Source organism: Hesperophylax consimilis, chromosome 5 (genome assembly GCF_061612785.1).
Source record: "Hesperophylax consimilis isolate HC1 chromosome 5, BYU_Hcon_1.0, whole genome shotgun sequence".
NCBI classification, from domain to species: Eukaryota; Metazoa; Arthropoda; class Insecta; order Trichoptera; family Limnephilidae; genus Hesperophylax; species Hesperophylax consimilis.
In genome coordinates this window covers 17,383,117-17,399,087 of record NC_142840.1, presented here as the reverse complement: position 1 = coordinate 17,399,087, position 15,971 = coordinate 17,383,117, and the positions used below count along the sequence as shown (strand labels likewise).

The following is a 15,971-nucleotide window of genomic DNA, read 5'->3' as shown; positions in this document are numbered from 1 at the left end:
CAAAATCAGTAACATTTCTTTGTTGTTTTTTCACTACAAATTCACCACAAATATAGCAAAAACTCTCAGAAGAATTTACCCAACCTCTTGAAGTCATTTTTGAAACGCACGTTACGAAAGTTGGAACAGAAATAAATACATGAAAGGGCATGGAAGGAAGTGGGCACCTTGGGAATTCCGGCATTCTCTAATCATTTTTACTATGGAAAATCCCGATATACGATTCAACGCTTACTAATTTTATCGTCATGTGTTATTAAATGTTTTGTTTCAGTCTATAAAACATAACATTATCTTATAAAAAGTTGGAATTAATAAAAAATATATATTTTTCGGCAATAAACCCCGTTTTGCACCTTAAGATAGGCAATCCCCCAGTATTTAGCGTTTTGCGAAAAAACCTTACGTGATGGAATTTTTTTGATAACTTTCCCGAATTCAGCAACCAAAAATACATGGAAATTTCCTCTTATTTCAAAGAAAGAAAAAAATCGCAGACCTGTGTTATTAATAGAACAAAAAAAAATAAGTGACTTCCACTGTTATCTTTTATAAAACATCGCTTTACATTGTAGAAATTGAATACGGAACTAAATCATCTTGTAGATAATCAAATAAATTTCATTTCATCTATATAAATCCAGCAAAATTTTCCATATATTCTAAGACATTTGTCAAAGTATTTTGAAATATTTAAATGTAATAGCCCAAGTCTGTGATGACTATTTGTCTTGGGTAACATGAATATTATACTATTCAGTTCTAAAATACACGTCACGAAGATGCATTGATTGTTTTAATTGAAAAAGAAAAACAATGTGTAAGGTTATTAAAACAAACATAGGCACATTTCCTTGCGTCAATATCTAAGGACAATGCCTTTTAAAATAAACAATCACGGTTATTTTGCATAACAGCCAAAAAGAAACAATGGCGCAGGGTTATCAAATCTGCGGTTATGACAATGTACGGAAGATTATTTGCTATGTTTAAATATGAAAACAAAGCCATTCGTGTTCAAATGTGCGCAACAAAAGACCACTTATGAAAATAAAAATTGAAGATATTATGCTGATTAATAATATATTATTATGTATTCATAATGCTTAGGCTAGTATACCTATTCTTAGTGGTGTCATCCGATTTCCGTAAGTGCTAGTTTCCCACAAAAAAACTTACATTATTACGTATATCAACCGTTATCAAAAAAATGAATTTTTCAAATATATAGTTAATGCTACATCACATAGGTACATTAAGCGAAAGTTAACTTAAACATTTATTTAAAGGGTTTTCGGAAATCGCAAAACCCCCCAGATGAGATCACTGTCAATTGCCTATTAAAATACTAAAAATGTTAAATAATAACAACTTTCCTGACGATTGCTTTATAAAACGGTTCAATTATACCTACAAATAACGCTCATTAAAAAATCATACAAATTGAAACCGCTCGCGGCTGTAGAGTTACGATTCTCAACCACTACGCAAAATATTATTTTAGTCTTTATAACTAACTAACTAACTAACTAACCATCACGCCGTTTCCCCGCAGGGGTAGGCAGAGAGGACGGACCGCCAAACAACTCGGTCTTGGCACACACTCCTTGCCTCATTCACATTCATACATCGTCTCATACATACTCTTCTATTGTTCTGACTCTTGACATGGCCCGACTCAAGTATCTGATTCACTTGGTCGTGCCATGTCTTCCTCGGGCGTCCCCGACTTCTGCTACCATTCACATTTGCATCGTATATTCTCCTTACACTCCTTTCTTCGCTCATTCGCTCTACATGCCCAAACCATCTAAGCGTCCCTTTCTTGATCTTACTCATTACGCTTACATCAGCCTTGCACTCTTTGCGGATATCCACATTCCTCACACGATCATACATGGTTTTACCACACATACGCCTCAGGGATCTCATTTCAACAGCATTCAATCTACTTTCATCCTTTCTTTGCCAGTTCCATGCCTCACTTCCATACATCAGGGTAGGTACCAGCACTCCATTGTGGACTGCTAACTTCGCTTCTTTGGACAATTTTTTGTTAGCGCCAACTGCGTTCAGTCCTCCATTAATGGAGTTACCTGCATTTACTCTTCTTTCAATATCTCTGTCAGCCTTCCCATCTCTCGTAAACATGCTTCCTAAATACACAAATTCATCCACCTGCTCCAAGTATTCCTCATTCACAACTATATTGCACACTGTTTTCGTACTTTCTCTTTCAAACACCATTACTTTAGACTTACTTACATTCATCATTAACTCATTCTTCACGCATACTTCGTTCATCCTAGACACGAGAGACTGCAGATCATCCATACTATTAGCAATCAGCACCGCATCATCAGCATACAACAGGCAACATACTTTCAGATTACTCAAATTCGCGCCCAATCCCACATCTTTCAATTCTTGCATACAATTATCCATGTATAGATTGAATAACCACGGTGACATTACGCAGCCTTGTTTAACACCTTTTGTGATATCAAACCACCCCGTAAAACCACCGTTCACCCTAACACATGCAACGCTTCCCTCATATAGAGACGCAATTGCCTGAGTCAGATTCGCATTCACTCCATACTTGGACAACACCTTCCATAGCTTTTTCCTGTCGACTCGGTCGTATGCTTTTTGTAGATCTACAAAGGCACAGAAAAGTTTCTGGTTTTTTGCCAGAAACTTCTCGGTGAGCATACGCAATGAGAAGATCTGGTCCATGCACCCCCTTCCACTCATAAAAGCACCTTGCACATCCCATATTTTATCCTTTGTTTCCTTTCTTACCCTTTCAATCAAAATTCTACCATACAGCTTGCCAACTGAACTTAGCAGGCTAATAGCCCTATGATTCCCACATTCCATACGTGACCCTTTACCTTTGTATAATGGCATGATCACTGCCCTTCTCCAATCTAAAGGCGTGTAACCTTCCTTTAAACATTGGTTAAAAAGATTGCACAACCATGTGAGAATTATACGGCTACCTCCTTTAAAATATTCAGCAGCAATATTGTCGAAACCGACAGCCTTACCATTCTTCATACACTTAATTGATCTTTCTATCTCATCCATGCTAATTTCGGTAACATTCAGTCCATCATCGTTCATATCTGATTCGCCGCTAGAATCACTGTCACTCACTTCGCTTTCAAAGACTTCCTCGAAATACTTCATCCATCTCTCTTTTATTTTTTCCTCATTCGTCAACATTTTTCCATCTTTCGATTTTATTACTTTCATGCTTCCGGTTTCAGGGCCACACCGGGACCTTTTGACTTCCTTCCAAAACAACTTAATGTTTTCTTGGAAATGGTTTGTCATTTTCATTCCTTCTTCCTCTTCCAGGCGTTTCTTTCGTTCTTTCACTCCAACTCTTACTTTTTTCTTACATTCCTTATATACTTCTTTCGCTCGATCCTTCTCTTCGCTGGAAGCACTGCCAGCCGCAATCAGACATAGCCATGCTTTCTTCTTCTCTGAGACCAGTGCTTTAATATCATCATCCCACCATGCATCACCTTTCTTTCTACCTTGCGTACTTATTCCACACACCTCTCTAGCAGATTCACAAAGACTCACTTTTATGTGGTTCCATGTTTCGTCTATGCTTAGACCATCCATTTTTTTCTCATTCAATCTCATCTCTGCACAATTCACATACTTACTTCTCTCATTATCGTTTTGTAGTTTTTCTATTTTGATTCTTGTTGGAGTTAGTACCGTTTTCACTTTAGAGCGCCAACCGCGAAAGAGGTTTACTCTCGACACCACCAGAAAGTGGTCAGTTTCAACCTCTGCCCCTCTGAAAACTCTCGTGTCCTCGGTAACGGCTCTCAACCTAGAGTCAATTACTACAAAATCGATAATTGACCTCTCATTTCCTCTTTCCCACGTATATTGGTGGATACCTTTATGATCGAAAAAAGTATTGGACACAAACAGGTTCCACTCTAAACATACTTCAAGTATTCTGTTCCCGTTGTCATTCGTTCTTTTATCCCCAAACATACCTAAGGCCGATTCAAATCCCTCACGTCTAATTCCTACCCACCCATTCAAATCGCCTGCCATTATAATCCTTTCATTAATATTTTTCAGTCTCATCACATCATTCACACCAGTCCAAAAATCATCTTTCTCTTCGTCACTCTCAGAATTGACAGGGGCATAACAAACAACAAGAAACACCCTTGTCAAACCGATTTTGAACCTAATCCACATTATTCTCGGACTTACACATTCATACTGCAGCATACATTCAATCATTCTGGGAGACAGTAGCGCTGCAACACCTTGACAAGCCCTCTCTGTATCTGGTCTCCCAGACCAAATGACGAGCCTATCATTATGCTGCATTGTACCGCTCCCTTTTTTCATACTCTCTGTTACACAAAGTATGTCCAAATATTTGCTAACCATCGTGTCACACAATTCATTCATCTTTCTTTCCATACCTCCTCTAATATTCCACGTACCAATTCGACATTGTTCGAGTTCCTTCCTCCTCTTTGCGCCACCGAAGGGTTGGCGATGTGATGGATAGCGAGCCTCATCGACACTCATCGACTCTAATCAGCTGTTTATTACTAATAGGATTTTAAATCAATGTCAAGTGGGTGGAGTTTATCGAGTCACACTATTACAGGTATATATCAGTATTTAACTAGAACCTAGATACCTATTCGATTGATTGTGAAGAGATTACAATAATCTGCATCCGTATTGCAGAGAACAATCCGCCCAGAGATAAGTAGAACTGATTAAATTTGAACTCGGGGGAAATTATTGAAAGCGCAGACGCAATTTCATCATGCTACGCATCAATTTGGTTTCGCTGAGTATCAATATCTAACAAGGGGTTGCTTTCAAGTCAGTGGGTCGGTTGCAGTATGAAGTGCATCTATGTACCGATATTTGAAATGTATGAGGATGCTTTCCGGCACTAAACCAACATACATGAGATCTACTGATATCATGCAAACTCACTATTGAAAATAACAACAAGAGAAGTCACGCTGTACACGGCAACCGGTTGCTTCGTTCCCTTCCCATGATTCGTATACGCAGCATTAGAGTTCGGAAGTTCATCACCATAACCGACTCAGAAATGACGTCAGATGGGAAAACTACGTAAGAAAAGACCTGATCGTCGGCACCGGAATTGATAATTGGTCGTGAAAATGCACAATAAATATTCTTAAAAAAGACTAGCTGTAACATATTTTCTTTTTATTAATTTGATTCCATATCAAATCAATATCTCTAATAGCCGAAGCAGGCGGTACTTTTACATTTCCTTTACGGAGATGTTGGGAGGTTCCAAAAAAGTGGGGGGAAGAGCTGGCTATTCGATCTGAGCTAAAGTCATTTAAAAAATTCTGAATGATTGTCTTTACCACTTCCAGATAAAGAGGTGCAAAAATAATTATGTACTTCAGTGCTGTACTAATTAAACTATGTTTTATTATCAACGCCGGGTTTTGAAACTGCGACTCCTAAAAATATTTACTAATGCATGCTGCAATAGTTGGGTCCGTCTATCTGGATTAGTCATATAGGAACATGATTATAGGGTGTGTAATATTGTACGGTCGACTCACCGTACATCTTCCCCTCGTCCGACAGAATGATCTTCCGGCGGCCGCAGGGGGGGTATATGGCCAGCGCCTCCTGGAAGCTCTGCTCGATGTCGGGGCTCCAGACACCCTCGGCATCCGCCGCGCTGAGGTCCTTCTCGTCATCGCTGGCATCGCCCACGTCCAGGTGCTGCTTGCTGGGGTCCGCCGCCCCGCCCTCCGGGGGCCCGGCGGCGCTCCACGGGGTCGCCACGCTGCCCAAGCCGGCTGGAAACAACACACTATACAGTCTCTTTACATGGAAATAACCGTGCCTTCGGGTACCTGAACACTGTTCATCAACCAAGCAACCAACCAACAAACTGTTGTCTATATATAACAAGTATGTTGTCGGTAGAAATTCTGAATGCAGGGTCTTAAGGGAAATGGTTACAACGGGGCTATTAGCTGTTATACACCTTGTTTCATGCTCATATCTCTAAACTTTAGGGGGTTATTATGAAAATCTAATGAAAGATACTCTAGTTTCACGAAAATATAAGCAATAGGGGTGAATAAAAATGTATATATGATAACCTTTAAATAATGTATTAACGTGGATATCAGAGATTTACATAGTCAGACAAGAAACAGTCAACAAGTTTGGTCACTTAACAGAACTGATCGAGGTTATGGACCCCGATACTGGTAGGGAAGGGTAGATAAAGAAGGATGGCAATAATTGAGTGTGAGAATGATAACATGAAAATATTACCATAACATTAGAAAATTCGGAAAGGGGACGCGATACGTAATACATACCCTACCATAAATACACGTAGCCATAACTACAAATGGGATAATATCAATTGAACAAGTAAAGCAACTCGCTAATATAACACCAAGTCAATATGTTTATTTTTTTACAACATTTGATATAGGGCTAAAGGCACCCAAATATGGCTAGAACGCAGTATGCATAAACAGAGAAGTGTTACTAATATTATCGGTAGGTATGCAAGTAATGTGAACTAAATTAATAAGAGAAAGAATTCGCACGATTACAAATAATAATAACTTAACAGAAATAGCATTAATAAAGTAATAACACACCAGTGAAATCTTTTACGACCAAATACCTTTCGTTTAAATTACCTACGCTAATAATAAACAAAAATAATAATGATTAAATTCCTTTCATTGCCGATGGAACAACATCACAAGAGATTGACTATTAAACAAGAAATGTAGCCAGTTTATATTAAATACTTGGAAAGTAAATAAGACGCAAAGGAGAATAAGCGTAGAACGTGAATCAACATCTTCCATATTGTATAGTAAAGCGTCAAGACACAAAGCACCAGGAGTACAGAGTATGGAAGGGTTGCAGAGTAGACCTGAGGGAGGAATGTGGGCTACTGAGAAAGGCCGTCTTATTATTGTAGGAGCTTTGATATTTCCTTCCCCCTATTTAACTGTTTGCAGATAAACACAAAATTATAAGCATGTCTTAAGATTTAACGAAATACCACCACTTGTACAGGAATACTGATTTCAATTATAAGCATGTCGTAAGATTTAACATAATACCATCGCTTGTACAGGAATACTGATTTCAAAGAAATTTGGGAACAAATATTTTATATTTTATTTTGAGCATTTTATAATTTGGTTATATATGTATACATAGGATGCACCTGGATGATGTTAACCAGCAAATTCTATGCGACGTAAAAATCGTATATGTTATTTTGCTGTCCATGATATTTTTTTTCAGTTAAAAACAAATAAAAAAAGTGTTCTATTACACATCGCCACTGATCACACTTTTATGCGTCGCGACGGGATCATGCGACACGCGTTCTCTCTCCTCTGTTACCCAAAACCTTCTGATGAATATGAACCGATGTTGAATCGGTTCTTAAGAGGGATTGCTAGGAGGCTAGGTTTAGAAAAAGGCAAATACTCATATGATGAAATTGAACTAACTCTAAACCTCTCTCCTTTGGAAGTCCGTCGGGAAAGAAATGACCTCATTTGCTTCTTCAAAATTATAAATGGTATTATTGATTCACCTACTCTACTGCAACTCATTCCCTTCAATATCCCCCCGCAAAGACTCAGAAATAATGAACTGCTTTTCCTCAACCATCATTCGACAAATTATGGATATTATTGTCCAGAATGTGTAGACTGGTCAACTCAAGTCAAAACCTTAACTTTTTTGGGATAAGTCTGAATGATTTTTGCCCGTCGCTAAACAAGTGACGGAATATTATAAGTGTCCTGTGGTCCTGACCCACGGCGTATTCTTGACTTGATTCGACTTGTCACTTTATTTTCTTATATTATATCTACCATATGTCTTTGCTTTCATGTACCTTTGTCTACTCCTGTATTTTTCATTTTACTTTATTCGTGTTATTATTTTGTAATTTGGACGATGTCCGTTAATAAATAAATAAATGTGATGTAGGAGGTTTTGTGTTACCGCGCTGCTGAAACGAGACGGAGTGCGTATCACGGGACCCGCTGGCTAAACCCAACTACTCGGTTGCGACGTGTGATACAACAGACAGAAAAATGACATCTACATTTTTTACTCCCTATACATAAACCCTGTATATAAACTTGAATTAGAACTTTATACAGGGTGTCCGGAAACTCGTAGTACAAGCGGGAAACTGGTGAATCTACATCACATTTGGAGTCGATTTTGTAGTATATTTTTTTTTGATTTGAGCTTTCGTTATCGAGTAAATTGAGTTTGAAGTTGATTTTTTTCTTTATTTTTTTTTTCTTTTTTTAATCAAATTCTTATAAATTATTACTGAAGATCAAAGTACCCAACTAATTAAAACTATTTGAAAGTAAAACAAATGAAGAAACTCGGATTTGAAGCATTATTTTGAAATCACCCTTCATTTAACTCGGTGTAATCATAAAATATTTCTGCTCTGCAGGGTTAAAACATCTGTTGTTCAACCCTAAACACCAGAAAAAACTTTAACCCTAAAATAGCCGAAAAATATTTTTTTTTGGTTTTTTTTTTTTTTGTGAAAATGCTCAAATCAAAAAACTTTATGTTTTTTTGGGTTCCCCATGTGGTGTAGATTCTCCAGTTTCCCGCTTGTACTACGAGTTTCCGGACACCGTGTATTTTACGAGTAGGTTCGTGGTCAACACAGAAACCTACTGCGCGATTCGATTTCAAGTAGTTTTTTTTACATAAACCCACAAAGGAGGCCCTGAGGAAAATAATATCCCTCAGGGCCTATGTCACCTTTGGGGATGCTGTAATAAAGGTATTTTTGGGGAGAGAAGGAGAGAATATGGATCTTGAAGAGACCCGTGTTGCAGGAACGAGGAAACAGAGGCCGGAGAACGAGTCGCAGAAACGATCGTAGTGTTTGATTATTGTTCAATTGATTGAGCGATACGCTCAACACGAGTACATTAAGTTAATCCGTGTAATAAGCAGTGGGCACATGACATTAAAACGACATTTGGAGAGATGATGCAAAATGATTTAACGCTGCCTTTGACATTTAGGAACTTCTACAGATCGCTCCGAAGCAGACGCTCACTGTTGGCAAAATGTTTTATTTAATTAAAGAGCGAAACGACAATTGCGCGTACTGCTGAATTTGATTATTAACATAATTTATGCAACTATTCGAAAATACAATTGATTATTTATTTATTTAATACACGAGGTTCCTTGCGATGGCTGAAACGTCAATTGTAAGGTCATTAAACTTTACAATTGACATCACAACACCAAACGGGCAATCAAACCCGAAACCTCTCGACTTCAAGTAGAAAGCGTAAACCACTCTGTTACGGGGGACGTTAAATTTAATAAAAACAGGAGGCCCACTTAAATCCATATACCTACATTCCACATAAAAAACAATTACCATTAAAATAGTTAGCCACTAAACTTTACTTTGGCAAGGCATATTACAAAATAAAGGAACACTGTAAAAAATTCAACTCCTTAAATATACAAACTTTACAGTTTATTGTAACCAGTTTATTTTATGTTTACAGTTTATTGTTACCATTTGGTTACAACAGCACCCCGAAAAAGTAACAAACATAAATCTACATCATTTTAGAATAATATGTTATATTGAGCATAGAAATATTATTTTTTAATGACACGAAGGTATGGCGGGCGTTGAATGTGGAAATATAATGCGGCATACGAGTATGGAATGGAAACAGACTGGATTGGCTTATGATATTTATCAATGTACGATGTATGGCGTATGCATAATGTTCAGCACAGCATATCTGAGAGAAGGAGTAGCTACAAGACTGTAGTCTCGAAGAATAAAATCATACACGGAGGAGGAAGGAATGCGCGCTATGTCTCATATAAACAACAAATATGCAGGTATGGAGGATTATTTATAATATGAAAATATCAAATGGAGAATTTTATAAAGCGTTCACGGTAACGCTACAACGGGTCGCGCAAAGCATTATGCAAGGGGTTGGCAAACTTTCCACGAACTATTAGCATTTTAAAATTAATTTGCTCACATGTTTTAAATGTTTTAAGCCGTTCCAATTCACGGAGTGGAGAGTTTAAAGATACGCTGCACGAATGAATCTCTTAGTAATATAATAAGTGAAGTGAATAAGCTCTTATCTGTGAACCACAAATCTATTTACCGAAGTCGCAAACACTTTCAAACATTGAGCCTTGGGGGTCATGACATATACACACCATTTTTGTCCGTAATTTCTCGGTAAAGGTGACTATTTTCAGTTATCAAATCACCTCCATTATAAGCTTTACCGAAATTTAAGGCATGACGCCATATTGTTAGTTGAACGATAAATTGGAACTCTGACTTTTTATAAGATATAATATTTTTTAAAACCTGGCCATAAAATCTAAAAACCTAAATAATATAGTCCAAATAAATCTTACATTCAACTTACTATACCGCTCGATTGCCACAAAAGCTTAAACAGCTTATATGTAAATGTAAATACCAGAACAGATTAAATAAATATGACAAGTTCTGGCTCCTGAAACTTGTTTGTCATAAACTCGGAACAAGTTTCTCGTGGAACAATATTGTCTCAGGAACAATACTGTCGTTTTACTTCCGGACCATTGGTTCCCTATATCTGTTACTTTGGTAATTTACTTTGTAGCGTGCTGTTTTAGTACCCACAGGACAAATAACCAAACATGGATTGTAGAAAGAGGATGTATGCGACATTACATCCATTATGATTGTGTCCTTAAGGATGAAGGATGTGGTGGAAAATATTGGTTATAATAATTGGATACTTTGTATAGCGCCGTTTTTGTGAAAAATCACCTCAAGGATTAACCAATGGGCTTATTTGTATTGCACCAATTTTATGAAACATCCCCTAAGAGGAGCTATACGAAAATAAAACTTGCGTTTTAAAAATTGTTGTATTTTGCCTAATGCTATGTATAAAATATAATAAATTACAAGTTGTTATAAAATGTTGTAGTTAGTAGTATGATAAAGCCAATGAAAACGTGTACGGCGCCCTTGAAGCGATTTTTACAAAAACGAAACTATAAAAATCATCCAAATATTATTTTTATAAAGCCATTCGTTTTTAATAATAATATACAATAAATTAGTAGAAACAGGTGGCGAAACTGTGCGAAGAAAGTAGGGTGAAACAATACGTTGTTTTGGATTTTTGCAAACTGATAAAAAATATGTATGGAGGTCTTACAGAAGTCCTGGCATCGCGAGGAGAATAATACCTAAATGATTGCATTTTCATGATTTCATTAGTAGAAACAGATTCCTAATTAAATAGCGACCTCCGAGAATATCAGAGTACAGTGGAAGAGGCTGTGTAAACATGAAGTAGGACCCATGTAGAATAATCCAAGTAAGTTTTAGCGTCACGGTTCAACATTCTGGATTTTAGGCAAATTTACCACAGCCGGAACTAGAACAAAACAATACCGTATCCACGGAGTTCCAGGATAATGATATTATCCTAATTAATGCGGGAAACAGACGCCTCTCATTTATACCCACAAAATAAAATATGCATCAGGTACCTACCGTAAAATACTGTTTGAATAGAATGATCCGTAAATAGATATAATAAAATAATTCATTATACGTACTATTTACCCAGAAAACCGATATAACACAGGGGATGTTGCGAGTTCAAGGCAAGGGTAAAGGCAAATTAAAATATATTTATTTTTATTATATGAAAATAAAATAAATTGTACAGACCACTTTAATAAAAAAAAGATATACTTGTTTCAAAACCAATGTTCTTCAGGATAAACATAATATACATACACGTTTATCCTGATGAAGAAATCACATAGCGATAACACATTGGTGTTTTACTAAAAGTTTAATAGGAAACCTATAAATTCATTCGTTAAAGGCCTGCAATCCCATTTTTAAGCGAATAACTTTAAGAGATTCTTAAATTAACAATATTTTATATTAGTACGTTTTATCCGTGTTTTAGCAGTTTACAGCTGTGGGTAGCTCTTCAAGTTAGGGTATGAATTGTGCGTTAAATATTTGATTATAGATTTTTTCTTATCGTCTTCCGCTCAGTAATATAGCCAACTTAATAAATGAGCGTAAAAGGTCATTACAAAATTCATTAAAAAAAAAAAATTATTCAAAATTTTACTTATTTTGTCATGATCTTCAAATTAATTTTTAATTGTTCGTTTTTCTTATGGTAGACGCAGCTTTTCGGTCTATGAATTGTACGCCACTGGTTTACACATACCGTCGAGGAACACCTAACTATGAAATAGTTGTAGAATCAAGCAAAAAATTGATGGAATGATTGTTTCCTCACAATAAGGAGTTACCTTGATCGATTGTGGAAGTTAAAGTTTTGATATGTTGTATACGTACGTAATGAAAAAAAAATTTCAACCTCGGCAGATCATTGACAAAAATTGGAAAAAAAAATTTTTTTTTACCCTTGACCTCGAAGTTGACTAATTTTTCGATTTAGTAGATTAAATTTTAAAACAGTTTTCTTATACAATTTTTACTACGAATATGATACCTAAAATATGCCATTACCGTCTTCATTAAAAAAATATCGATTTTACTTTAACTGTTTATTAAATATTTATTTACAGTTTATTAACTTATAACAAGTAAAATCATATTAATCTAACTATAGGTACTATATTTCGTTTTTTAACGACCACTGTTTTGAATTCATAACTTATAATGCCCACGCACAGGCTTCGTTTTTGTTGGATTTTTTTGTTACTGCCTTATGTTTTGTATAATTATATATGTACCTGTATGTATCAAAAAATTTGCCAAAAAAAACTATTTTTAGTAGGAAAGTCGTGAAATACCTACCGAGGGTTCAGAAAATTCAATTAACCCAAATCTGGCCTTAAATAAGCCCCCCTTCCCCCGTCGGATCATTAATTTTGTAAAATTGAGTGACATGTGTAAACAATATTTAATTCCATTGAATGTGACAAGTAATGCAAAAACAAGTACAAAGAAAAATTTGTAAATTTCCATTAACTCTGTATCTGATGATGCTATAAGCGAAAATGCAGTAATATAAGATGTAACTTTTTACTTTCTCACTGAGGTGTACTTATTTTAACACACAATCCATGCACCTATCATATTATTAATTAATTAAGTGCTGTACACTCCTCTTCCAACCACAAGCCAACGCTGCACGGAAAAGTAGTATTCAAATCTCATAATATGTACAAACCCAATGTAAATACTATTTTATACGTAGGTACTCACATTGTGCAAGGCTGATGTAAGCGTAATGAGTAAGATCAAGAAAGGGACGCTTAGATGGTTTGGGCATGTAGAGCGAATGAGCGAAGAAAGGAGTGTAAGGAGAATATACGATGCAAATGTGAATGGTAGCAGAAGTCGGGGACGCCCGAGGAAGACATGGCATGACCAAGTGAATCAGATACTTGAGTCGGGCCATGTCAAGAGTCAGAACAATAGAAGAGTATGTATGAGACGATGTATGAATGTGAATGGGGCAAGGAGTGCGTGCCAAGACCGAGTTGTTTGGCGGTCTGTCCTCTCTGCCTACCCCTGCGGGGAAACGGCGTGATGGTTAGTTAGTTAGTTACTCACATTATTTCTTAAATAAAAAAATTCGAAATAAAAGTATTTGTGTATTTTAATCGTTATCTATAAGGTGTATATATCCACATACGTGGGAGGTTTTGTAAAAAATAATCAAACTATTTCAAGTAATAACATTTTTTACAATTTAAAAAAAGTTATACTGCCAACATATGTGAAATGATGCTGATGAATTGGTTCTTCTGAGTCAATATTGGCAAAAAATGAAAAACGGTTAAAATTTTTTATGTTTTTGAACTTTTGATAAAGATCTCTGCGAGGTCCAAAAATTTCATTAGCCCTCCGTCATGTACAAGTTAACAAAAAATCATAACTACCCCATTTGATGCAAGGTAAGATGTTTACGTGTGTTTATTGTATGTTTTACATTACTTCATTGATTTCACGCTCAAGGACACGTTTGGAAAGTGTTGCGTGAGAAATCCTCATTTCATTATCATTATCATTTGTTCTTACAGTATACGTATACTAGAGGTTTTTAAAATGGATATTTGAAAATATTTAAAAAAATCTTTTTACTCCAATAGACACAAACAGCCTTAGTAAAAAAACGTATTGTAAATATTATGCGGCGAGTAAGGTCAGAACAATGAAAAACTTGACTTTATTACCATGGCGTTTGTTTAGTTAAAACGGTATTAAACCAGGCTCAAGTGTAAGTGTAAGAATTTAAATAGAGAGACGGATAATATTTGAAGCATCCTTGAGCACATTTTTCATAAAGACGGAGCTACATATATAATAAATTTATATTATTTAATTGATTTATTCCAAAGCTCTATAAGAAGCTCATTTTGGAGTTGATAAATAGCTCTAACCTCATAAAACGCCCTCACAGTGGTACATTACATGAGATGTTCAAGTAATATATCTACGTCCTACCAAAATAGAACGGATATAACGCGATTAATATTATTTTGACAATAACATAATAATACTTTGACAGTCATATAAAATATCGATCTGTCAGCTTAATTGAAGAGAAAGGTACAAATCCGTAATTTAATACTTTATTGTTTTTCTGATCCAACATAATTTAACACGAAAACCAATTATTTATTTATTCAGAATATGGATACAGGTGCTATAAATATTTCACTCATAATTAGTGGTATTTCTTCGTCGTGTTTGTGAGATATGAGTATGTTGCGTAAAGATGAAAAGCAAACTGCATGCATCGTAAATCAATCACCTTGAATTATTTGGGTTTATGAAATATTAAAAATTGTCGGAGAGTAGAGGACGATCCCATAAATTAGTGTTGCGCTCAAAATGCCAAAGGAAGCCCGAAGTACGCACGTGGAAACGGATAGCAAAAAGTTAAAGCAATAACCATGGAACAGTAAATATGTCATATTTATTAAAACACGGGCACAAATCTTAATAGACAAATAAAAAATACGTTATATTATGAGTGCACCCTCAATAGTATATGGAAAAGGGGTCGGCAACTTCCGGCTCTAGGTAAATATTACAAAGAGAAATAATAAAATGCACCATAAGAATATTATTAAAAATGTGAAATAATAATTTAAATGGGTCATTCTCCCGAGCAGGTCAAAATGTGTTCGCGCGATTTCCAAGTTATATATTTCTATATTACTAGCATAAGTGGCTTTAATTTGTGGCATTACTATAGAACTAACTAAGCTGAAGGTTTCATTTGAAAACCTTTCAAATTTTACGAAATAATCAGTATTTCGTGGTCCACAGAAGTGATTTTTGGACCAGAAAATATTGATTATTTAGGAAAGTTTTAAAGATTTTCAAATGAAACTTTAAACTTAGTTAATTATTTAGTAATGCCACAACTTAAAACCACTGATGCTAACACTTTTCATCTCGCTCGGGGGAATTAACCAAATACGTGTATTAGGGGATATAATTCTATAATTGGGATACAATGTGAAACCATATCGTAAGAAAATAGGTTAAAGATAACGATAAACTTACGGTTCATGCTCAAAATATGTATTAACAGCAGTAACTACTTAAGACGGCATCCGTGATCGAGGAGTAAGGCTCTGGACTAGCAATCCGAAGGTCGCGGGTTCAAATCCCGGCGAGCGCAAATACATTATATTTAATGAATTTGTGTTATTTTAAAATTTATTCATTTAAAATAATACATATATAGTATACTTGCGGCACGTTCCAGAATGGAAGATACTCTCAGCATCGCCCTGGTATAAGAAAACCATTCAGAATTGAAACGTTGCTTGAATTGGCTTTGGCCGTGTTT

The 15,971-nt window shown here is 35.8% G+C and overlaps 1 protein-coding gene across 4 annotated transcripts in view; it reads right to left on the bottom strand.

Moving 5' to 3' along the window:
- sd (TEA domain transcription factor 1 homolog scalloped) overlaps positions 1–15,971 on the bottom strand; it is a 158,784-nt gene that overhangs the window by 37,182 nt on the left and 105,631 nt on the right. For all 4 annotated transcript variants that reach the window (XM_089631660.1, XM_089631661.1, XM_089631662.1 and 1 more), the window contains exon 3: positions 5,622–5,864. In XM_089631660.1, coding sequence (XP_089487786.1) covers positions 5,622–5,864 — 243 coding nt within the window. The remainder of the gene's footprint in view (positions 1–5,621; positions 5,865–15,971) is intronic.